The sequence below is a fragment of the Mycena indigotica genome, assembly GCF_014461135.1.
Source record: "Mycena indigotica strain 171206Taipei chromosome Unknown Mind.scaff0004, whole genome shotgun sequence".
Lineage (NCBI taxonomy): Eukaryota > Fungi > Basidiomycota > Agaricomycetes > Agaricales > Mycenaceae > Mycena > Mycena indigotica.
In genome coordinates, this window is record NW_023503003.1 from 5832938 (window position 1) to 5856067 (window position 23130).

The window sequence follows — 23130 nt, forward strand, 5'->3', positions numbered from 1 at the left end:
TCTTTTCTCGGATTCTCGGTTCCAATATCTTCACACGTGACCCAGATAAGTAGTACAAATTCCTATACACTGCCCCATTACTTCCGCTTCGACCCGTTAACAGCCAGCCGGCACCGTGCTCGAGTCCACGTGGTTGGCCGCCGCCGTGCCCAAGCCCCTGCTCGCAAATGCATTCCACAACAAGCAACTGTTGGCGCCGCCAAAGCGGTTAACGTCCGCCTGAATCCATGCCGAGCGAGCGGTGATGACTAGAATACGAGCGGTCAAGACCATGACGAAGGAAAGGAAGGATCTTTACAGGTTGGGTTGCAGGGCTGCAGCGTCAGCGCGTCGAGGAACAGGTGGAGGAATACGATCTGAGGGTATTGATTAGAGAACCCCTCGATCAGATTGAAGTACATACATTGCCCTCAGTTCCGGTCGGGTTCGTCTTTGCGGTTGCAGACCAGCCGTGAGCACCGCTACATCAAGCAAGCGTCAGTCGAGTTTTTTGGACAATCAGACGTGGGGACGGACACCAAAGCGGCATAGACATTGTGCAGAATGTTGGCCCAGACTTCACCGATATCTGGAGAAGGTGTCAATGATGGTACAGCGGAGGTAAAACCATCTCTTACCGTGGACTTCGGTCAGTGTGCGGAGCGAAGAGTATCTCAGCGGGTTGGTCGTCCTATGATTTTGTGTTAGAGAAAGTGAAACGGGCGAATTGAGAGTGCCTACGCGGAGGTACTGTAAGGATGCGACCGGATTCCAGCTATAGATTTACGAGGTCAGCCAAAAATGGTTGCCAACGAGGGAAATGGCCAACCTGGGTCGTCGATGACATACTGCCCCAGAACGAAGTCAGGGACAGCCGAGCTGTTCTTTTCGTTCCAGCTACGGAGAATTATCAGCCCCGCAATGGCCCGAGAAAAGCACAACGTACTTGGCCATGGTATCGGACCACCCTTCTCCCATACCACCGGCTTCCGTCGTTTGCAAGCACCGACCAGTACCGCCACCAGTCATGCGGTTGGTGATGCCATGGGTGTTCTACAAACGACGATTGGTGCAAATGAAGATTTTTTGCTATCAAGACGAACCTCGTGGGTCACAATGTCGTTCTCCAGCGCTCCATCTCGCATGGGCTGTGCACGTGATCACCATCACACCGAAACAAGAAAGTGTGGAAACGAACGGTGGTGAAGTCCCAAAGGAACATGCCTATTGTCCCGTGTAAGGCTTATTCTTGACGAGATACTCAACTTACGCATAGCTCCGGATTGCCCGCTGTCGACAAGTTAGCACCATTTATTGAGCGTCTTCGAAATGAGCAACGTACTCAGGTGGAGTCGAGAAATCACTGGCTCGTCAGTTAGCTTCACAACGACAACAGCATAAGACACTCACGCATTGTCAATCCCGGCACTGCTCTGCACCGATATCGTGACACGGTCATTGCCTGCACCACCCTGAAGAAGAAGAGTTCAGACGAATACCAGAAATGGGACCATGTGTTTGACCTTGCCCATGTTGTTGTTCTGGAAGTTGAATGCAGCCTGTTTCGCGGTTAATGAGATCGCAGAAGCAGGTTATGAAGGCAGCGCACCTCGGTAAACCCGTAGCGATAAGTATAGTCGTGGATTGTGTTGGAGAGGTAGAATGCATTGACACGGGCAGCGTCTTCGGGACTCATTCAGCCAATTATCATGGCATGGACGGCGAGAGACTGACCAAGGTTGGCCTGGACCGTCGGGGCAAGCGTCGGGTCTTGGACGAAATTGAAGACCAGGCCTGAGGCAGACTGCGATGTGACGGAAGACTGTGTGCCCTTGAACGCGATGACATTGTTTCCACTGTGGTTTTGATAAGATTAGAAGAGGGCTTGTACAATAAAAGATCGACTTACGCAGTTGTTGTGGTAGTGGTGGTCCCATCAGAGTGCCAACCGAGAGGACTAGCGAATGTCATAAATTGGACGCGCAAAGTAGTCGGGACCCCACCTCGCTGGATAAAGTTTCAGTTGATAAGTCGTTTAAGATGCTGAGTGTACTTACAAAGCGTGTCCTGAGGATCGGTAAGGACCTCAAAGCCTTGGGTCAGAATCTCCTTGTTGATTGGCAGAACGCGGTACTGAAAATGGTATGAGCCAGTTGTATCCAATAAAAACGATAGCGAACCGAAGCTTTGGTGACAAAGTCAACGACACTGAGAACCTCTCCGCTGTGGGCATCGACAAACGCCTCGACCCATGTGCCGGTTTCTTCGTTCTGGATTTGCATCACATGTGTCAAAGCGACTGAGCCGTCTTGGAGAGCGAGGAACTCCAGTGTTGGAGGATGTGAATTGAATGTTCCATCAAGAGCTGATTCGGCAGCAGCGATGGCAGCATCCAGGGTGACTGAAGGGGTGGCGGAGGGGACTGAAGTGGGTTTGATGAACGATGAGCCAAAGGCGACGACCTGGAAAGATGAGTTGATCATATGGATAAAAAGGATGGCCTCCAACCTTATCATCTTTATTGAAGGCTACATTGGCGACAGCATTGGCAACGGGCACACCATCCTGCATAGCATCAGTATCATGGAAAGAGAGAACCAGACATCCATACGATGACTTGTCGCAGGAAAGCATGGTCGGCTGCCTCTCCTGAAAAGCCGCTTCGGAAAGCGACAGCATTCTTGGCCACACCAAGGTGGGACTGGATGAATGCGGCTGCGCGATCTTCAATTGACACGCCCGAGCTTGTTAACGCCCGGCGGCTGAGTGGGTGGTCAATACCCTCGCCAAACGTCTCGAAAGTCGATTCGGGATGGAAGGTATCGAGCTCAAGACCCCGACCAACAATACGCAGACGATTTGTTGCATGTTTGAGGGAGGGAGGTACGAATGGCGCAGCAAAAGCTCCACTGGTGGCACAAACAATGGCCAAGAAAATGGAGGAGAGGAACTTGTTCAATGCGACCATTGTTGGGGCTCAAGCAACCCGGTGAGCTGTTGTGGGGTTTTAAGCCAAAATACAAGACGCAGCACATGCTGGGTTTGAGATAGTGAAAGAAGAGCGTAAAGCGAAGGGCGAGGAAGCTATGTTCCGCGACAGAAAGCTCGCACGGCAGTGTGGTCTACTGCAGAGATAGCGCAGCGATATCTTCCGATGGGAATGAAGGGGTTTTTGCTCATTGGTTGTTGCTGAGAAAGTGTTGGTTGGAATGCCTAAATTGGTTGAGCCTGTATTGATGAGAACACCAAACGGAGGGGTACCAGACGCCAAGGCGTGCAGTGAAGCACCTAGTGACAGGTCTGACGAAGAATGCGTGCGAAACACGAACGCAGGTCGTGAGTGTGCGCTATTCGGGAAAGTGGTTGATTTTAGACCGGATGAGATTACGTCAGCGGCGATGGAAGGTTTGCACATGGCTGACAGCCATTGGCAGCTTTGGTTCGAACCCTCACGGTGCAGCAATTTATTGTTCTGAAAGTATTCTTTTCGCTTCCCTTACAACTAGATTCTAACATATGCCAGCACAGAACACCAATTCTTTTGGAACTCTGTCTCCTTCAGCAACCAAACCACCAGTGACGTTTTGTCATGAACGAGCTGCAGCTGCCGCCCGAACTGCTCGATGAGATTGCCCAACACATCCAAGGCTCAGCTAATATCGCATCGTGCTGCTTGGCCGCTTCAGTTTTCCGAGACCCGTGCCAAAAGCGTCTGCTTTCGTCGCTGCATCTCGAAAATTCAGCAACAAGCCGACGGAACTTTAGAAGTTACAAAGAGACGGCAGCGCGCTTCACGGAGGCGCCTCATCTTGCCCTATACGTGACTAACCTCACTATCACCTTGCGCTGCTCTGATCTCGACACTGAAGCCGCTATCGCATCGATTTTTACCTGCCTCACCCGGGTTCAAAAGTGTAACGTCGTTGGGACTGGCTCTCGCTCCCAATGGTGTGAAATCCCATCCAAAGTCACGACTCCCTTTGCCGCATGGCTGACTCATCTACCCACTGGTGCTTTACGGGAGATGCGATGTGGATTCCTCCACGACATCCCTCGAGTAATCGTGCACAACATCCTGCGGACAGCCCGCTCCTTCATTTTCATAATGGCCAGCGTGGAGAGCAGTCCCTCGGGGACTGTGCCTGCTAGCCGCCAAGTAATCACGTCGAGAAAGCGCGAGCTGCTCATCATTGAAAGCCCTCAGCTCTATACTGGTCTGGCGGAACCCGAATTTGCTCCATATTGGGGAAATCTGGGAAGGCTAAGCGTCACTGCAAATCGACCATTCTCCGAGCTCTGCGTTGCCGCTACCGAAAGCCTCGAATATCTGACAATCATTCTGTTTGGTACGACTTCAAGTTGACACTCCTGAGTATTTGTCTTGTCCTTAACCGCTTTCCGTAGATCGAATTCCAGAGGATCTGCGCCCGCAAATTGGCTTTACTCGACCGTTATCCAGCTTGAAGAAATTGCATATTCCCCTAGCCGGCGAATCGCAGTTGCAGAACTCGCAAGATTTGACTCTATTGTGGTTCTTTGTCAGCGTCCTTGCGCCGATCCTTCGATCCCCTATTACACCGGTCTTAGAGCAGGTCGTGATATCGTTCAAGCCGACGAATTTCGTCTCCGACGTCGATGAAAACATGGTCTATAGCTTCACACCAAACGCCACGAATCTCCTTAACAGGCTAGATGACATGGTTATACAACACGCCAGCCTTCGTTGTGTTCGCTGGGCAATCCAGCTTCGGGACCAAGCTAGCTTGCGGGCTTTCTCAGATGCATTGAAGCAGCTGCTACCGAAAATGAGCATTCAAGGGAAACTTATCGTTAATAGAACTGAATGAGCGTTAGCTACCTTCATGTTCATAAGCAGGGTGTTTGATGTAATCCGAGTCCATGGCGGATATTTGCTGAGTCCAATTGCTAGAGGGCCAGCCCAGCGACGCTTAAATTACAGCAACCGACTTCAAGGTGCGTAATGCTTATGCGTATTTCTTGAGTCTTTATTATCATTCTGCTATTCCTCTATAGGCTACAGTGTACACCGACCTCTGTTTCTATAGACCCTCTAGGTAAGCTTGACGCTCTCCCAGTTGAATCTGGTTTGACAAGTCAGCACCGCAGATAAGTTCTAGAAGTTGTCACACTAACCCGTCAGGCGCTGTTGAGCATCCCGAGCTCTTTGAACTCGTGAACTGAGGTGTTCCCTTGCATTTGTCATTCGGCCCACCGGACTTGAAGAACTCGATTTTGTTGGGAACACCGCTCCAAGACATGCTGCGAGAACTGCCTCCGTTGGTGAAGAAGACACAGTCACCCGCCTTGTCTCCGGTGCTCGTTCCAATCACGGCGCCAGTGCAGTCCGCGCCAGCGTATCCCTTGACCGTGGCCGCATGGGCAGTCGCGATGAGTGCGATGGTAGTGAAGAGTGTGGAAAATTGCATGGTGGTTATTTCTGTGCTTCGAGTCAGTGCGGCTCTGGTAGAAGTAGAGAGCCAATTTGCCTATGTACCTGTGTGGTGATAGGAAGTTTGAACTGAGGAATCGCGGTCAAAGGTGCTGGGTATTTATCCAGGTGGATGGAATAGCTGTGTAGCCAATAATTCCGCACTCTGCGGTCGTTGCAGGGTACGAAAGCTCCAATAAATGCACTAGGATCGTTCCACAAAGCCACTCAGTAAAGAAAATATGCATTGGACGCTGGCGCTTACTACTTGTTGTGGAGCTCAGCTGCCGTACCAATTTTTCGTACTCCCATCCTACACGGCCAGAATTCCATACCATGTTTCCGGTTGCACTCAGAGTAAGTCGGACTTGTTGGAGTTTGACCCGGCGACGAGATCAAAGTGGAAACCGTCCCGCCCGCCGCGGCGAGCGAATAAGAAGTGGCGCTGAACTTTGCGTTGCACTCCCGTGTCCTGCGGGATGGCTGCTTAAAATCGTCAAGGAGAAGTAATAAACTTCCTTACTGGATGACACGAAGTTTCGTACCATAACACCGCGTTCGAGGTCGTAAGGATATGCAACTCGCCGGGCGGGCCATGATACAGAGTTTTACGCCCTCTCCGGGCCACCGGAGCTGGCCTGAAGGGACGAAGACTGGGAAGACACCGAAGTGGGGCAATCTCCAGAAAATTAAATTAGCAATCATGTACGCCGAGTAAAGGACAAGGTGTAACGCACAACAATTCACGGCTCATCCAGCCAAATGTCCGGTAAAATTCCAAGGCATCAGAGGTCGGTGTTGGGTCGAATCATCCGAAGAGAGCCATTCGCTCAGGTTGTAGCGGGTTTTGAAAAGTTTTTTCATGCCATTTTGTTAGGAGAGTCTATTGCCGAAAGTTGGCCGAAAGCATGAGGAAGACCGCAGGTGGCTGCAACGACCATCGCGCCTGAGTCCAATCTCCAGAACAGTTTCAAGGCGGAGAGAAGATGCGCTTCAAGTTCTGTATGAATATAAAGATGGAACCAGCGCCAATTGGAGTCTGAAAAGACGGACCTTGTGGTTAGACATTGCGGTTGGCAACTCTCTTGTCCCCAGAGGTGAAGGCCGATATGCAAGCCAGTAAGCGTAGAGCCGCATGTAACTTTAGCAGCAAACGCATGACGAACGGAGGTGCGTGAGCGCTCTGGCTCACGCACTTCCTTGTTGGTCAAATCCTGCGTCTCCGTTTTCCATTCGTTCTAAATATGCTTCCACAATGCAGCCCTCATCTCTAGGATCCAGAGCTGGAGCTGGCCCGACGAGAGCAAATATCAAAGTTTGCGGTAAAAGCGAGCGGAAGGTGGCAGTCACGAGACACGTGCTCTGTCTCACACACACTCCTTACATAAGCTTATCTACTCCCTGCTATCTAATCGGTTGCGAGCATTTGAACATTGGATCTGGCTCAAGCAAAGAGTTGCCGACACATAAGTCTATTTCAATACAGTTTTCTCAAACTTTCTGTTCTTCTACTTCAAGCTTATCGCTTTCTCTAATTAATTGCTCGACGTCCAAGCTCTAGGTGAGCTTGACACTCTCCCAGTTGTGGCTAAGTTGCGTGTATCAGCAAGGGTCCTGATGGGAAATCGTGCGACACCCACCCGGCAGGCGCAGTCGAGCAGCCCGAGCTCTTAGAGCTGGTGAACTGGGGCTTGCCTTGGCACTTGTCACTCCCCCCGCCGGATTGGAAGAACTGGATTTCGTGAGGGACGCCGCTCCAGGAGATACTGCGCGTGCTGCCTCCGTTGGCGGGGAAGAGGCACTCGCCTGAGCCCGCGCCGTTGCTGGTGGCGAGAAGAGTGCCGGTGCAGTCCGCGCCAGCAAACCACTTGACGGTCACAGCGTTGGCCGACGCGACAAGCATGACGGCAGTCAAAAGGGTGAAGAATTGCATGGTATGATAGGTTGCTTGATAGTTTCTACATGAATTTAGTCGAGACCGTGAAGGGATGGTTTGTCCACCCACCTGTTCGTTGCAGGAAGACTCGGAGGAACTGGGGAGAAATCGTCCAAGCCGCCGAGTATTTATCCAACTGTGGGTGGAATGGCAGTGTAGCCGGAGAACAATGCGAGCCCGCTCTCCGTGGACTCGTTCCCGCAAAACCAACCACATCCCGCAGTTAGAGTCGTTTTCCGCAGATGGAGAGTCGAAAGCCCTCCCGTTGATCCAAGCCAGCTCCAACGTTGCGAGCAAGGCCCACATGTCATCATGGAGCCTAAGGTCTTTATTGCGGACCTCAGAAACCACAATATGAAGAGGCTTCCGTGCTTCATGTGGCCGTCCTTTTTTGTGTGCCGTTGTAACCGCATTAGAAGTTGTTGGAGCTTCTTTAACGCTCGAACGCAAACAGAGGATCATTCGACACCGAAGAGCTCCCGCAAGCCGCGGCGAGCTGGCATCCAGCAGCGGTGATCTTTGCACCCGCCGCGTGAGCTATGCAAAATGGTTAACAAGTAGTATTTCCAAGAAGCAGTTCGCTGACTGACTTGACAATCGTCACACGAGGACAGCAATCGAGAGAAACCGAGGGCCCAGGTCAGAAAGACCAATACGGTCACATTCAACGATTCGTCGCCTGTTCGTGTTCGTATGAATGTCCCATCAGGGGTGCGACGAGAGAGCTGGCTGATGAAAGTTCAATGCAAAAATCGACCTGTAGGCAATTGAGGTCGTAATTCTCAGCAGAGGAACCATTCGAGTACACACCAAAAGTGCATGCGTTCACAGGGATCACCCCATGGCGGGATACCCGGTCCAACATCTTGAAGTGGGTCGGTCGCTCCGCAATTGCTTGCCTGAGCTGAGAAGCTATCGCACCCCTTCCGCGCATTTCAGATGAGTCCACATAGAGCTAAAGACACTGGCATGGCGCCTGGTCAATGGTTAACATAACTACCGGTCGAGTAAGGTCAATACTAACTTGATACTAAGTTACTAACGACATTTCCGGGAACGATTTATGTGCCACAATGGACCATGACGTCGTCTTGAACTCTTAGACTCGCTCAAAAGGTTCAATCATGACAGCCATCTGCAGTAGGTAAGTATTCTGCTAGAAACGGGATAGCCATACAAGTACTTCGGGGTCGACAAGAACCTTGGGCCAACCACATAACATCTGCGATTTCCGCTTCTGTTTATTGCCCCGTTCCGAGCCCTCCGAGCTCCCAGACGATTGCTGAGAACGACGCCTGAATCGTGGGGTTGAGCGAAGGGTCGTGCCAACACTGGTAGTGGTAAAGATCAGAGGTCTCGTGACCGCAGGTTTTCTCATAACGACCACCATGTTTCCGCCCGAACTTATTATCCACACCATCGTGGAAGAGATTGCGGGTATATCTAACCTCAAATTATGTTCTACGGCTACCACTTCAAGTTCTTGCTAGTTCGCCGCGGCGGGCGGGAAGATTTCCACTTCGAATGATCTCGTCGGGTCAAACTCCAACAAGTCGAACCTACTCCGAGTGAAACGGGAAACATGGTATGGAATTCTGGCTGTGTAGAATGGGAGTACGAGAGTCATTGTACGGTAGCTGAGCTCCACAACAAGTGGTAAGCTCCAGCGTCCAATGCATATTTTCATTACTGAGTGGCTTTGTGGAACGATAATAGTGCATTTATCGGAGCTTTCGTACCCTCCAACGACCGCAGAGTGCGGAATCATCGGCTACACAGCGATTCCATCCGCCTGGATAAATACCCAGCGACTTTGACGGCGTTTCCTCAGTTCACTCTTCTTACCACCACCACACAGGTAGGCAAATGGGCTGTCTACTTATACCAGAGCCACACTGACTCGAAGCACAGAAATAACCACCATGCAATTTTCCACACTTTTCACCACCATCGCACTCATCGCGACTGCTCATGCGGCGACGGTCAAGGGATACGCTGGCGCGGACTGCACTGGCGCCGTTGTTGGGACGAGCACCGGCGACAAGGCGGGCGACTGTGTCTTCTTTACCAACGGAGGTAGCTCTCGCAGCATGTCTTGGAGCGGCGTTCCCAACAAAATCGAGTTCTTTAAGTCCGGTGGGCCGAATGACAAATGCAAGGGAACGCCTCAGTTCACGAGCTCAAAGAGCTCGGGATGCTCAACAGCGCCTGACGGGTTAGTGGCGCAATATCCCAAACTTATCCGCGTTGCTGACTCGTCAAACCAGCTTCAACTGGGAGAGCGTCAAGCTTACCTAAACGATCCATGGATCGAAAAAGAGCTTAGTGGACATGCAGTATAGAGAGATAGCAGAATGATACTACGGACTTGAAAGCAATACAGATATGCGTTCAAGTATCTTGGCTACTTCAAGCTGAGCAGCGCGCCGCGCACTTCAATTAATTTCGCTCCCTATGGGTTGCGACCGCACGCTAGTTTCGGCGACTGGTCACTAGGAACGAGTCTATTCAAACCAGAGTCGGTGCTATCATATTGTTGAGCGTAGAGAACAACCTGATCAAACACTTCTCACCTGCGACTATATTGAGCATTCCCTTTGCCGAGACCCCAGGAAGCTGTTGCCTCACGGCTGCTGCGAAGGGCTCAAAGCATTGGATCGGGTCGTCGCGGGAGTCGAACGCGGCAAAACACTTGACAGACTTTACCATTGGATGCCGCTCAAGGAGACTGTCCAAGCGCATCATTGCGATGGCTTTGGGAAATGTGTAGCGCGCAAATCGACGAGAGCGGTAATGAGCGTCGACATGCGTGATGATATAGAAAGTCAAGGACCGGAACCCGCGGGTGGAAGCGGGGTCTAAGGCGACACGGAGGAGCGGAGAGAACGAGAAGTTGGAGACAAGATTATCATTCATCGGGTGAGAATGAATGGTCAGTCGAAGATGGGTTAGATTCGGGTAATGGGAGGGGAAAATGGAGGGCGGGACTTGGTTGACGTCTAGTTCAAGTATCAGAGTGAGCATGAACGCGGTGGAGTTCGGCTTACTTGTGAATGTAACGCGAAGGCGCTCCAGATTCCGAGCAGTGAGAGCACATAAGGTGACGGTGTCAGCGTTCAACGGTTGGGCGACAAGAGAGCGAATATGGTTGGCCAGAGTTCGATATTCTCGTCGGAGAATGAGCGGTCCAAGACTTGGACTATGCGAAAAATCGAGATGGTGGAGCTCCGTTTTTACGGCAGGTAACGAGGGCGCTGATTTGGAGACTCCTTCCACACTACCGTATGTGATGGTCAATGATCGGGTCATTGTAACCATTCGTAGCATGATCGGGAGTGGTATCATCTTCAGTCGCAACAACACAAGAGTGTCGAGTGCCCCGGAAAGCTGCTCGACCCAACTGAAGATTGTAGAAGTAACTTTCTTGGGTAGATCATTCCAGTTGTGCTTGCAATCCTCTGAAACAGCGATGCTGAGGTGTTTGATGTTTGTGAGAAGGCGTAAGACGCGTATGACGTCGCGTATTGGATGAGAGTCTTGGATATTATCGAGCTCGAGTCTGGTCACATAGGCCGCAAGGTGAGGGGACTCGTCAAAGTGTTCTACAACCTTGGAGGCGGTTCGAGCACGAGCCTGCTCTTTCATGGCAAAGTTGAGGAGGATCTTTGTATGGAGTCGGCGTTGGCAAGGCTGAACGAAGGTAGACCCAGCCAAACAACAGGATTTGAGAGTTGGGAAGTGCGAGACTTCGCTGATGATGTGCTCCACAAGCTCGTAGGGCAGAGTGGAGGACATGGCGGTCGTAAAGCAAGGGTGAGATTATTGATGTGCACATGGAGACCTTTTGACCTTGGTCTTTGCCGAGTCAACATGACCGATTCTGGTTCGCCCTGTGAGGAGCTTGTCACAGCACGTGTCTCTTCCTCCCACATTTTGAGCACCCAGAATCCCTAGGACCCCTTGGTGTGTTTCAATAATGCGCTTCAGCTGCTTTTTTGGCCACATTAGCCACCTTTTCAGCTGCATGACATCTCGACCGCATCTTCTAAAAGGGATTACAACCACTCAAGTTGACTCAACCAATGTCAATGCCTTAACTTCAAGCCAGACATCGAAAAATGGTGATCTCAAGGAGTCGACACGATTCTTTCACAAGTCCAAATCATACACTCTCCGCCATCTCTGAGACTCTCTCTCTCTCGCTAAAACAAAATGTGGTGAATCACGGTCACGGTGAAGCAAGACAATACCTGCCAACGCAATTGCTTTCATCACTGTCGCGTATGATGAGGACAACCATCCCTTATACTAACGTTTGCTTCGGCGTATGTAGCTTTAGTTCCCTGCCGACGAAACCCCACGCAACGCATCGCCAAAGCTCTGCAGCCTCTGCTCGACATGCTGGATGAGATGTGTTCAAGACACCATAGCCTTGAGCGCTTGAGCTTGTAGCATTGGGCAAGTCATATCGAGAACGATGCGTGTTTTCAGGTGCTTGCAGATGGACGCCCTTGCGACAGCAGCCACCGAAAATGACGCGCAAAGGGGGGATTGTGGTCACGGTAAATACCGTTAAACATACATAGAGTGGTCTTCACATCGACTCTTTACTATTTTAATGTAATCTGCGTAAATGCGAATTGAATATTGAATGCGAATATCTGATTTCCTCACTCGTTGATTACGTACGCCAATGATCTTTTTCATCTTCCCCCACCTTCCTTCCTCGCTCTCAGATGGCCATACCACAAGCTCTCAACGACAACGGGTGGCTAGAGGCCCGGCGGTAGCCTTCGGCCCGGTCGCTCTTTTTCCAGTGTGTTTGCTGTCTCCGATACTTTCCCGACGATGAAAAAGTCAGTCAGCAGGTACTGCAGTAGCGGCCCGTCACATGGCCCTCAACGCGCCAGAAAAGCGGCGGTTTGGCGGCGGCGGCCCTCATAAGTATTTGCGATAAATACCACACAAAAATTGCTGTCACTTCCCCCAACGATGTTGACCAGAAACGCGCTCCTGCTGCCGCTGCTGCAATTCGTAGCCACGGTGCTTGCCTGGGACACTTTTGTCGTTCCCCACACGCCAGACGCAGATGACACCCCAGGGTTACTTTCGTTGGTGACCAGCCACCCGGCCAACGCGACCATTTTATTCAGCAAAGGGACGACCTATAACGCTTGGAGTGCAATCAAGTTCCCCGTGCTAAACAACGTGGAGATTCGCATCGAGGGCAACTTGACATACCCCAACGATATCGCAACCATTCAAGGTGAGCAGAGTAAAGCTTTCCACTGTATCAATACTAAACCCGTTTTAGCCATCGTTGGCGCCTCGGTTTGGAATACCTCTTCGCAAGTTATGACCTAATCTGAATAACTTCAGGGCTTCCCCGGCTCGTGGTTCACCTTCTCTGGTGGAAACAACGTCACACTTCGTGGCTCAACGGACCCGAAATGGGGCTGGGTCGATGGCCATGGACAACAATGGTGGGATGCAAATCAGCAGGTCAACCGCCCACACGGTTGGGCCTTCAGTAAGATCAACAATGGTGTCATCCGCGACATGAAGCTGTGGAAGGTCACTTCCGCCCAGAGTCTTGTCCTGTTCGTCACTCACTTTTTACTATTAGCCAATCGCTTGGAACTTCGCGACTAGCGGTGCAGTCAACGTTCACGCATTTGACAATCTCATTCTCGCGTCCTCCGACACCAATGTAATGCTCCTCTCTCTCCTCCCGACTGTGGCTAACAAGCTGTACACAGTCTTTCCCTTTCAACACGTCGGTTACTCCTACTTATCCGCACCCACGCTCAATCTCCACAGTGACGGTTTCTCTGCTGGAGGCACCAACCTTGTCTTCGAGAACAACTACATCGTCAACGGCGATGACTGCCTTACGGTTGGGAATGGTGCCCGCAACATCACCTGGAGGAATTCTTACTGCGAAGGCGGGCATGGTCTTTCGATTGGCTCGCTGGGCAAAGGCGGCTCCGTTGCGGATGTTCAGAATGTCCATATTGAAAATACTGTTATGGTCAGATGATCCCTTTCATCCCTTTCATCGTCCTGATGTTAGTCCAGAAAGACTCGCTTTACGGCGCTCGCTTCAAGAGCTGGACAGGCGGGAACGGGCTGGCTCGAAAGTTTGTCGGTTTCCTCAGATAGAGTTGTGCTGAACTTGCGCAGTATCACTTGGAAAAACATCGCCTTCGACAATGTGATGTTCCCCGTGCGTCTTTTCCCAGTCTGTTGCCACATTCCCTCATCCAGCGCCTTAGATATATGTCACCCAAAAGTAAGTCTTGAGCCAGCCCTCATATTCTCGTGCTGATTTCGCGAAGCTACTGGGACCAAGGCGTACGTATCTATTCTCACTTTCCACTCTCACCAACTCTCTGTAGATTGGCCCCAAGCCGAACACAACGACAACCAACAACACGCATATCCAAGACTTCACGTTTGTGAACTTTGCTGGGACAATCCGAGAGTGCGTCGCCTCAATTCAGAGATACTTCGTGCTTAACACCCACTTAGCACGGGCTTCGTGGAAGGCTCCTGTGTCTCTGACCCCTGCTGGTATGCAGTCCCCAACGCAACCGGCCGCGAAGTCGTCATCCTCGATCTGTACCCCGGCACCGCGAGCAACATTCTCGCCAAAGACATCTTCGCCGTCACCGAAACCGGCCGCCCAGTTGCGGCCATGTGCAACTCCACGACGGTTTGTGAATGCATCCAAACGCAAGGCCGCTTTGCTCATCTGATAAAAAGGTCACAAACGACGTCGGATTCAAGTGTTGGAATGGCGCGTTCATTAGGACAAAAGCAGGGTTATAGGACGACAATAATGATCATACTTTACACGCAAAAGACTTCAGATTTCAATCGACCCAATGAAGAGTCGTCTCTTTCTTCAACTTTGCTCTTGGTTCATAGCCCAATGCATCCATCCGCATCTTCACCGTCCGGTGCAGCTTAACCCCGTCAGTCGATTGCCGTGGAATATGCCTTCCCCGTGCTCGGTGGACGCTGGAGAAGAACGATTAGTCGGGAATGATCACGTGACTCGCAACGCACATTAGTTTTTTCAGCCACAAGCCGCCCCGAGTATGGTCCTGGAAGCGGAGCTGCTGCGGAAACAGCTCAAGTATCCACCACGCTCGCACCCGCTTCAGCTCGTCGTTGATGTCGCACATCGCGTCCATAAAGTCTTCGTCTTCTTCACTGATAAAGTCTCTTGTCCGTTCATCGACCGTGCGATTCAGAGGCTTGTCTCTGTCGTCTTGGGACCTTCTTCTCAATATTCTCTGACTCCAGCTCCTCTTAGACTTTTGCGAAGAAATAGTTGCTGACCCTTCAGAGGTTGACGGGTTGAGCAGAAGCGGCGATGGTCGGGGGAGAACATGGGGGTAGAGCGTGCGAGGCTCGAGACCGGCAAGGCGGAGCATATCGGCGTGGAATATAATCCCAGTGTGGAGCTCAAAGCATTGCCGAATCATCCAACGCAGCGGTATTCGTGCAAGGTAGTTGCGAGTCCCGTTAGGAAGCGCCCCGCCACCGACATCTGTTATACTGTAAGTCAAGTGGCTCATCGCATTCACACTGAAAATATCAGCTCGCGCTGAAGCGCACGCAGAAACCTAGGATCAAACCGGAGTACACCCGATTGGCACGGCTATGCCGGCCCGGTGGACCGCTCCAATCAGGTTCGTTCCGGTTTCATCCCAAATATCTGCAAGCATTTCTGTGCGAGCTGATATTTCGCTGTGATATTAGATGCCTTACCGCAATGTGCTCCGACAAACCAGACCTCTTCGACATGGGTGTGATGATGTTGCGCGTCGCTGTACTCTCTCTCCAGCTGTCTTAACGTCTTTTTCTCGGCCGTCTTTTCGTCGAAAATCTCCTCTTCTTCTACCGCAACACCGTGCTCTTCTTCCTCTGGCTTCTTCGTGGCCTGTCTCCGTGACTTGGGCATCTCGCCATGGCCAACACCCATTGTCTTGTCAAGAAGGGCCCAAAAGTTCGGAAGGAATCGTGCGCGGTGTTCATCAAGGGCGATTGCGTGTCTGAAGTAGCGGACGTGGGTATTCGAACGGGTGAAAGGTAGACGACGGGGGACGAATCCAACAGAAGAAACAGTGTCCCTATCCAATGGAGTTCATATTCAGCAGGATGGAGTGGTATACTATCTTACCAAACTCCAAGAAACTCGATATCAACGTCGATGCAGAACGACTTTTTGAACGCTGTACTCTGCAGTAACGCGTTAGTGAAAAGGTCTTGGGGAAAATAAGCCCTCTAACCTGCTTCCATCCTTCTTCATCGTCGCGCGAATACATGTTGTAGGCGAAGGGAACTTGCTGGTGGTTGCATTTGGGTAGCAGACCGATCTGTCGATGGTTAGACGGGCGCATCGGGTTAGCAGAGTTATGGCTCACTTTGTGCAACCTACGAATATGATTGACTATCAGTCAAGTACCGAAAAAAGACCTCGTACATTCCGGCAAGCGCCCGCGCAGTCTAAAATAGTCAGTAAAATGGAGTGTCTCATCGTGGGAGGACATACGTAGGCGCCGCGAGAAAACCCAAACATACAGATCTTGTCTCCGTGCTCATCTATCTGCCAGGTCAGTCGCCGACGTTGATAGGGACAAGAACGCACAATTCTGCATCAAGAACTCGTAGCCCGCCATAACGTGTGAGTTGAGGTGGCTTCCCAACATTGCATCGACCGCGCGATGGAGTTTGGCCATCCAGGGACGAGCAACTTGGGGAATGTTGTAGGTCCCGATACCAGACTGATAGCATGGGCGTCAAACAGCGATTCGTGGATAGCATTTGTGCTGGTACCTGATAGTACACAAGCTGTTTGCTTGGGTCGTCTTTCTTGAGCAAAGAAAAGAAATTGACCACATTGGAGTTCTAATTCGTTCTTCAGTCAGTACCGCGTTAAAAGAGTGGGTCAAGTTAACGCACGTCGTCGTCAAATTGATCACCGGTCCCATCGAAACAGAGCACCAATGTTCTGTGGTCGTTCGTAGGCGGGACAGTTTCTTCCAAATTAACGCATCTTCTCGACTCCATAGGCGTTGGCGAGGTACGTTTAGGAAAGCCAGAGTACAAGTCGTCGGCTTCGTTGCCGTGGATGAGTGTGAATGTAGGAGAGCGAGGGCTGAGGTCGGACATTGGAGCTTCCATAGTGGGGTCTTGAGAGAATTACGGATTTTAAAGAGCTGGGCGCAAAGGTCAGCAGTAGTCATTGATGATGCACTATCGAGACGCACTTCAAACACAGGTACTCGCTCCACCAGCCGGTGAAGCGAGGAAAAATGGCAGTGACAAGCAGCGTTGGTCTTTCACCCACGTTAAGGGCTTATAAACCGAGAAGCTGGATTGGTGCCACATTCTCCTCAATTCGGGCTGTCAGCGATAAGCGCCCCGCCGGAAAGGAAGAAGAAAATTGTAAGTACTTACTTAGAGAAGGCGCTCTTTCGACGCGTCAAGACAGGCTTCGTGGGCTATACCGAATTAGCATCTGGCCCGGCGGCTCGTGAGCCTCGTGAATGGAAGTGGGCTCCACAACATCACGGTCGAATTTCCAACTATGGACAACGCCGTTCTGGGTGACGATGAGCCAAAAACGAAGAGGAAAAAAAGGAGAGTCTTACCACCCAGCGAGCAACCTGGGTTCGCTGGTAAGTAGTTGGATCCAGGAATAGAGTGGAAGTTGACGCTTGTGGGTAGTTCTGGCCGAGCAAGCCGGATAATTGAATCAATCTTGTGGCAAGGACGACCGACAGCGAGCATGAAAACGAAGAGTCAATCTTGGCGCGTGAGTTGCCGCTTTTCAATAAGGCACTGGAGTTTACCCATCCAATGGAAAAGCTTTGCAGCTCGCAACAACGTGGGTGCGGGCCGGGCTATGGCGGCGCCAAACCGTCGTGGCTCAGAACGAAGTTGTCAAGCGGAAAAAATGCACGTGAGACGGCTGACGTAATCACATGAGGAAAGACCTGGAATTTAAGAAAGCAGACATGCACTCCTGGTACAGACATCCTATTTTCTCTTCGAGCTGATTTTCAGTCTCGTTCGCCATCTGTGTCCCTGCTCATCAACCATCGATACACCCGCCTTGAGAAACCTCTCAGCTGCCCGTACCCAGCCATTCTTGGCAATTTCGCGTCTAGACAGAATGAGCGTTGCCCGTGGCAGAAGAGGGTTGACGTACGCTGTCGTCGGCCACGACATGCCTTCCGAGATCACTATTTCGCGCAAATTCGGAAGCGACTGGAGAGAAAAGGCGAGGAAGTAGTCGATCCATGCTGTTTTGAGTGCCTTAGAGCTAGCGATGCATTAATGACATGACATCGGAGGGTGAACAACGAGAAATACCGAAAGTGGAACAAGAGTTGGAAGTTTATGCTCGTCAGTGTTGTGGTCGGCTGGCTCGCGATGAGGTCCCCTTCGCCCAATGGTTTGTCATCCTTCTATCATCAATAGTGAATCAGTGGAACGAAAGCAACTCACAAAGACGGGAAATAAAAGCGTTAGAGAGTGCAAATTTGGGCACACATCTAGAATGGAGATGTCGGCCACTCGCACGATGTGAGGCGCTATTTCAAGGTGAACCAGGCGGGCTCCATGCTGGCGAGTGGTCCAAAACTCGCGACAAGGAACGGGGCATTCGGGATACACAGAGAGATGGGTCAGAGATGACAGGCTAGCAGTCACCGATGAGAACTAAGTCACTTTCAGAATAGAAAAACTTACTCGAAATTGCATAGGACATCAAAAAATGAGGGGTCCGCGTTATAGACTTGCATGCGAGAGAGTGCTCCGAGCGAGTCTTCCTTGACATCAGATGAAATGGCAACCGGCTGTTCAGACCACCAATCGAGTGTTTGCAAGGCCTCAAAGTGCTCAAAGACATCGGCCTCGAGCGGGGTCAGTGCACTAAAGAGAGCAGTCGACAGTTCGACGAGACATGAGCCTGAATTGATAGCGAGGGCCCAGAAGGCAGCGCGGGAAAGGGTGACTCCGTGGATTAAAGTGGGACGGCACAGCCAGAATTTCCGGAGCGATGTTGCTCTGGAAAGGACCGCCACCATAGCGCTACCATCAAATGCACAAGGGACTATCTCCGCTGCTTCTGTGTCTGAGTCGTCGTCTATCAAGCCGAGCCTGCGATCGGGGTCGTTTCCAATGGTTTGAATTTGAGTGGCAAGTGTAGGATGTCTCAAAAGAACATGAGTAAGCCTTGCAGCGCATTCTTCGGTCCGGAATACGACATGAGTGTAGTAATGAGGAATTCCTAAGGTCTGCATGATTAGATCAGTCATGACGATTATTTGCTCACATAAAACTGTCTGGAGACGCAGAGAAGGTGCGACGAGTCCTTGATTATTGCTCCTTGCGCTCGTTCAGGAACCCGCATCGCCCAAAACAAGATCCGCGACCAAAGAGTGTTTTGGACCTCGATTGGCGCGGTCGCAAACGGTCGGAACGTCAGATATAACGGTTCTGGTGGAGCAGAGGGACTTCTGTGCTCTTGTGTCCTGAGGTGGAGGTGAAAAGAATGGTCACAACCAAGAAAACCACTGACCTGCTATCCTGCTTGATAGTATACTTGATTGGTGGGTCTACTGAGGCCAAAAAATCTGCGAATTCATGTAGGCGAAGATGGAGGTTGTTGACGAGAGGCTTGGTGATTACAATTTCGCGCAGTGGACACGGTTTAAGCAGTTTTTGGGCTCTCTGGGCATCATAGACGCTTTCGACTACGACAGACTCGATTGAGGCAACCAAGTTAAGAGAATCCGAGATTGCGGCCAGTCGTTGGCGGCATTGCCAGTGAGAATATTGGAAGACACGCTGATAGATATTTTAAAAAAACCGCTGCAGGAGATGTAAAGCATGAGTATGACACACCAGTTTCTCCCAGCCTTTTATGGCTTTTATGACCGCCTGAACCAGATTCAAGACCATCTTGTTCATCATAACGCGGTCGGGCCGCTCAAAAACGATGAGGCGCGTTGGACTGATGAGTTCCAAGCCCTTGCAGAGTCCATCCGTGTTATCGCCCGTGAAGACCTCGAAGGTCAGGTAAAGGTCCGAAATGTTGGGCGACAGTTTCAGGATGGTATGCATGGAGGGGCCATAACCGCCATCCACTCGCAGCTTCTTGATGAATCCACCGAGCTGCTGATTGCTCGAAATAGCGTCGGCCAGTGCTTTTGCTTGTGCTCGGGAGCGGAGAACGACGACATTGTAAAGTAGCACAGTCGCAACCCTCAGCCAGCTCTTGCAGACGAGTAAGTAAGCGGATTTGGATTCGGTGTAGGCAAATGGCAGGCTGCCAATGTATGCGAACTCCTCGTCCGATACTCTCAAAGCTGGAGTAAGGATTTCGGAAAGGAGCTCGTCTGGAAGTGACATATGATGTGACTGTCACAGTCGCGTGACCCCAAAACTTACATAGATTTTGCCAACCTTCTGTCGGAATATAAAGGAAGCTCAGTCTTAGCTTACTCTGTGTCCTCAGACGCCAAACTAACAAGTTTACCGGGCAACAACTCAAACTGCACGACTCGATATCGATCAACCAGGACAAATCGAAGAGTCGACGAAGACACCGTCGTTACGCTCTGTCTACTGGCAATCTACCGGTAGAGGGGCAAATATTGGGTTAAAACAAGCACACCTTTAGTTCCTTGTAATCCTCCGTGTGCCGCCAATTCAACAAGCCCCGCTGGAAGGCATAGCTCATTCCCTGCTTCAGAGTTTCCACAATCATCTCGAGGGTCTTGGGGCGGCCTTCGTATGGAACCCGGGAGTGGAATACCAGCAGCCACGAGCATATCGGGGCACGACCGCCTGTCGCAATCCGAAGAGCCATCTTGTCGTCAAACTGCTGCACGAAGCTTTTGAAGTGGTACAAATCCATTTCGTTGGTGGACTTGATATTCCATGCTACCTTGACGGTGATCAGTTCGAGCTGCGGACAGCCCGTCGAGGAGAGGAGGGCAGACAAGAACCGCGGTCCAATGTTCAGATAATGGCCGAATTCAGAGCTGACCTGCAGTTGGATGTGTCGAAGACAGGGCAATGCGGGTGGAAGTGATAGTGGGCGATGTGTCGATTCGCCGCGTATACGTAGCTCTGGAAAGGGTTAGCCTGTCATGGACTGGTGGGAAAGGACAAACCAGTAAAGTCGAAAACGAGGTATTCAAGGGTCTTTGCAGTGATACTGCACAGTTCATCGTCGCCGTAGGCAGAGCTCGACAGGTAGGACAAGCCGCGGAGCGAGCCTACTACGAATGGAGAAAATTCTGGTTGAAGGAAAAGGTCGTAGGCGTTCGAAGTGTGCAAGAGTTCGAGGCTTTTCAGGGGCTGGATGGTAGTGATATGCTGCTCCGGGTCGTCAGATTTCAGGCGCATATAATCCAGAGCATGGTGCAGTTTGATATGCTGTACACTCGAGAAAAGCTCCTTTAGGATGAGCACAGGCATATCATGGAAATGAACAAGTTCCAGGCTGATGATTTGTCCACGATGGGCAGCTACGAAGTCGCGGGCTGTCTTCAGACGTTCAAGCCCACGAAGTTGTGGTTGCCAGCCGTACATAGAGTCGCCATGGATTTTCAGATGGCGGACGGCTGTCAGGCTTTGCAGGATTGTCTCGATTGTTTTGTAGATGTCATGGTGGTTGTTGTCGTCGTAATCCTCTGCTTCATGCTGCTCTTTGTCGTAGAACATTTCTATCGTCAGGTGCTTTATATAGCCAGCAAACCGCGGATTGCTTTGGAAACGCTCCAGAATGCCTTCCGCGCCAAAAGAAGCGGACGAGTTTGGTCCTCCCTCATAGGTGACGACCAAATTACTAAGCAGCGCTCGTTGGCTGGGCTCCCGAAATGCAGAGTGAGTCAGTGACAGTTCGCTAAGCGCCCAGCTCTCTCTGTCTGCGAGCAGGTTTTGGGTAACTTGGGTAATGAGCTCTGGTGGAAGACGAAGGACAGGGCTAGGAGACATGGTGGAACAAAGTCAAGACCGATTGATCTGAGTCACACAATTAAAGCTCTGCCTTAAGGGTTATCATTGCCTTGAGCCTGACATTATAACGAACTTGGTTTGCATTGGAAAACGATTGTACAAAAAATGATACACAACTGTGGTGCGGTTAGCAGTGGATACTTGACATCTAGAAACAACGAGCCTCTATGCGAACATGGAGTCCTCCGCCCATGGGCCGCTTGCCCCCGCCATCGCATAGAGGTCCTCCTCTGGCCCAGGCCACATTCCGCCACCATCTTGGCCTTTGACAGCCTTGGTGATAAACTCGCGACTCCGCGCCATATCCATATCCAGCCCCTCCAGCAACGCACTCTGGGTTTGTGCAGAACGCAACACGGAGTCGACTTCTTCCCTCGAAAACTGTGGAGGCGGGTCGGAGAAGGTAACAGTGCCCGAAGCGGAAATTTGGGCAAAGATCTCGCCGGCTTCGATCTAGACGACGGGTTATACATCGTTGAAAGCCCGAAGAGACGAGGCACGCACCATGCTCAAAAGCAACGATCTCACATCGTCCTCGCTGGGTATCCCCACCAACCGAGCAATGTCCGCCAAACCCAGAGCAACATAGGTTGCTGTCAATTTCCGCAACGTCCACCTAGGAGCACGCTCGATCGCCTGTTGAATCAGCCCTAAATTTTTGTCTGCAGAAAACAGCGGCTTCTCCTTGTCGACGAGCCCATGCAACTTTTCGATGTTTTGCGGGTAAGCATTGATGAGCTCGGTGTAAACTGAGTTTTTGAACATGCGAGGCAAGCTTGAATGCGCATATTTGGGAAGCGAGGTCGTCTCTCCGCGCGAGATGAGTTGGACAAGTCGAAGCTTCTTTAGTGCCTCAAGCTGGAGTGCCGCGGGCGCTGATCCTGGCGCAGTCACACAAATCTCAAAGTATTCCTCCGCGTCCGCCCATCTTTTCAGCATTGCAAGGGCCACGCCACCGAGATAATGATAGACGAGGTTGTCGTTATAAGTGAGGTCGGACAGGAGAGTTGAGACGTTTGCAATGGGAGTGGCGAGAATAGGGAGGGCAGCACTAGGCTGGCTAGCGACAACGCAGGCCTTCGAACGTTATTAGCGGCAGCTATAAAACGCGTTGCAAGCACTAACTTGCAGGAAAACAGGATGGATTGTGGTGAGATATGATGTGTCGGGTGGGTAGCGGGTGAGAAGATTGAACAGCGGCTGGACAGCCCACGACGTCTATGGAGAGTGAGATTGACCGCAGCATACGAGCCAAAAGGAACGCACGCTGCCATTGGAGAGCCCATATCGATAGATTCCCTTCGCCAACGCCGTCACTAAAGAATATCAACTTGTCATAGGCTAAACGCGATGGCTATTTCCACAAACCTCGTTCTGGGGCGAGACGGGCTTGTTCAGGTAGGAATGTGGCGCAAAATGTGGTTATGACCTGGGGATGTACCGCAATATTGGTAACGCTCAGTCGAGCTGCCCTGAAAGCGTGATGAGTAATCGACCAAGTCATTTGAAAGAGCACGCACAGGATATAGAGTACTCCGAGAGTGTTTTGCGTGAGGTCCAGTATGTTCAAAGGATCTTGACCACTCGCAAGCGGACTTGAAAGAATAGTGTCCCTCGACTCCTTGGGAAGACCAGTTTTCAATGTTTGATGCAAGGTATTGAGATTAGTTGCGGTGGTAATCTCCTGCAGGATGCGGTCGAGCGACATGTCGGGGGCCAT

The 23130-nt window shown here is 51.2% G+C and overlaps 7 protein-coding genes across 7 annotated transcripts; 2 read left to right on the plus strand and 5 right to left on the minus strand.

Moving 5' to 3' along the window:
- Positions 1–96: 96 nt before the first annotated feature.
- On the minus strand, positions 97–2947 carry MIND_00558600 (Extracellular metalloproteinase mep; the record flags this gene model as incomplete). Its single annotated transcript, XM_037362360.1, has 21 exons — positions 97–248; positions 299–356; positions 404–461; positions 517–568; positions 618–670; positions 721–754; positions 809–876; positions 926–1032; positions 1083–1127; positions 1178–1203; positions 1250–1269; positions 1322–1342; positions 1390–1451; positions 1503–1538; positions 1589–1662; positions 1714–1835; positions 1889–1982; positions 2037–2112; positions 2160–2441; positions 2488–2544; positions 2591–2947. The coding sequence occupies 21 exons, from the start codon at positions 2945–2947 to the stop codon at positions 97–99; spliced, it is 1854 nt and encodes a 617-aa protein (XP_037222652.1).
- Positions 2948–3568: 621 nt separating this feature from the next.
- Positions 3569–4826, plus strand: MIND_00558700 (uncharacterized protein; the record flags this gene model as incomplete). Its single annotated transcript, XM_037362361.1, has 2 exons — positions 3569–4325; positions 4384–4826. The coding sequence occupies 2 exons, from the start codon at positions 3569–3571 to the stop codon at positions 4824–4826; spliced, it is 1200 nt and encodes a 399-aa protein (XP_037222653.1).
- A 5046-nt stretch (positions 4827–9872) lies between these two features.
- Positions 9873–11159, minus strand: MIND_00558800 (uncharacterized protein; the record flags this gene model as incomplete). The annotated part of the gene is made up of 3 exons (XM_037362362.1): positions 9873–9889; positions 9938–10363; positions 10412–11159. 3 exons carry the CDS (start codon positions 11157–11159, stop codon positions 9873–9875), a joined length of 1191 nt encoding a protein of 396 aa, XP_037222654.1.
- A 1197-nt stretch (positions 11160–12356) lies between these two features.
- MIND_00558900 (Glycoside hydrolase family 28 protein) lies at positions 12357–14195 on the plus strand (the record flags this gene model as incomplete). The annotated part of the gene is made up of 11 exons (XM_037362363.1): positions 12357–12630; positions 12679–12695; positions 12744–12938; positions 12991–13395; positions 13443–13504; positions 13548–13590; positions 13640–13656; positions 13703–13718; positions 13763–13848; positions 13896–14079; positions 14130–14195. 11 exons carry the CDS (start codon positions 12357–12359, stop codon positions 14193–14195), a joined length of 1365 nt encoding a protein of 454 aa, XP_037222655.1.
- A 44-nt stretch (positions 14196–14239) lies between these two features.
- On the minus strand, positions 14240–16559 carry MIND_00559000 (Zn(2)-C6 fungal-type domain-containing protein; the record flags this gene model as incomplete). The annotated part of the gene is made up of 11 exons (XM_037362364.1): positions 14240–14387; positions 14436–14922; positions 15144–15505; positions 15556–15614; positions 15665–15751; positions 15800–15809; positions 15859–15881; positions 15928–15977; positions 16024–16159; positions 16212–16283; positions 16338–16559. The coding sequence occupies 11 exons, from the start codon at positions 16557–16559 to the stop codon at positions 14240–14242; spliced, it is 1656 nt and encodes a 551-aa protein (XP_037222656.1).
- An 858-nt stretch (positions 16560–17417) lies between these two features.
- On the minus strand, positions 17418–21389 carry MIND_00559100 (uncharacterized protein; the record flags this gene model as incomplete). Its single annotated transcript, XM_037362365.1, has 11 exons — positions 17418–17544; positions 17590–17703; positions 17754–17848; positions 17889–18081; positions 18132–18679; positions 18718–18916; positions 18964–19232; positions 19290–19783; positions 19924–20020; positions 20062–20519; positions 20564–21389. 11 exons carry the CDS (start codon positions 21387–21389, stop codon positions 17418–17420), a joined length of 3420 nt encoding a protein of 1139 aa, XP_037222657.1.
- Positions 21390–21575: 186 nt separating this feature from the next.
- On the minus strand, positions 21576–23130 carry MIND_00559200 (PCI domain-containing protein; the record flags this gene model as incomplete). Its single annotated transcript, XM_037362366.1, has 5 exons — positions 21576–21863; positions 21915–22487; positions 22536–22628; positions 22677–22726; positions 22779–23130. 5 exons carry the CDS (start codon positions 23128–23130, stop codon positions 21576–21578), a joined length of 1356 nt encoding a protein of 451 aa, XP_037222658.1.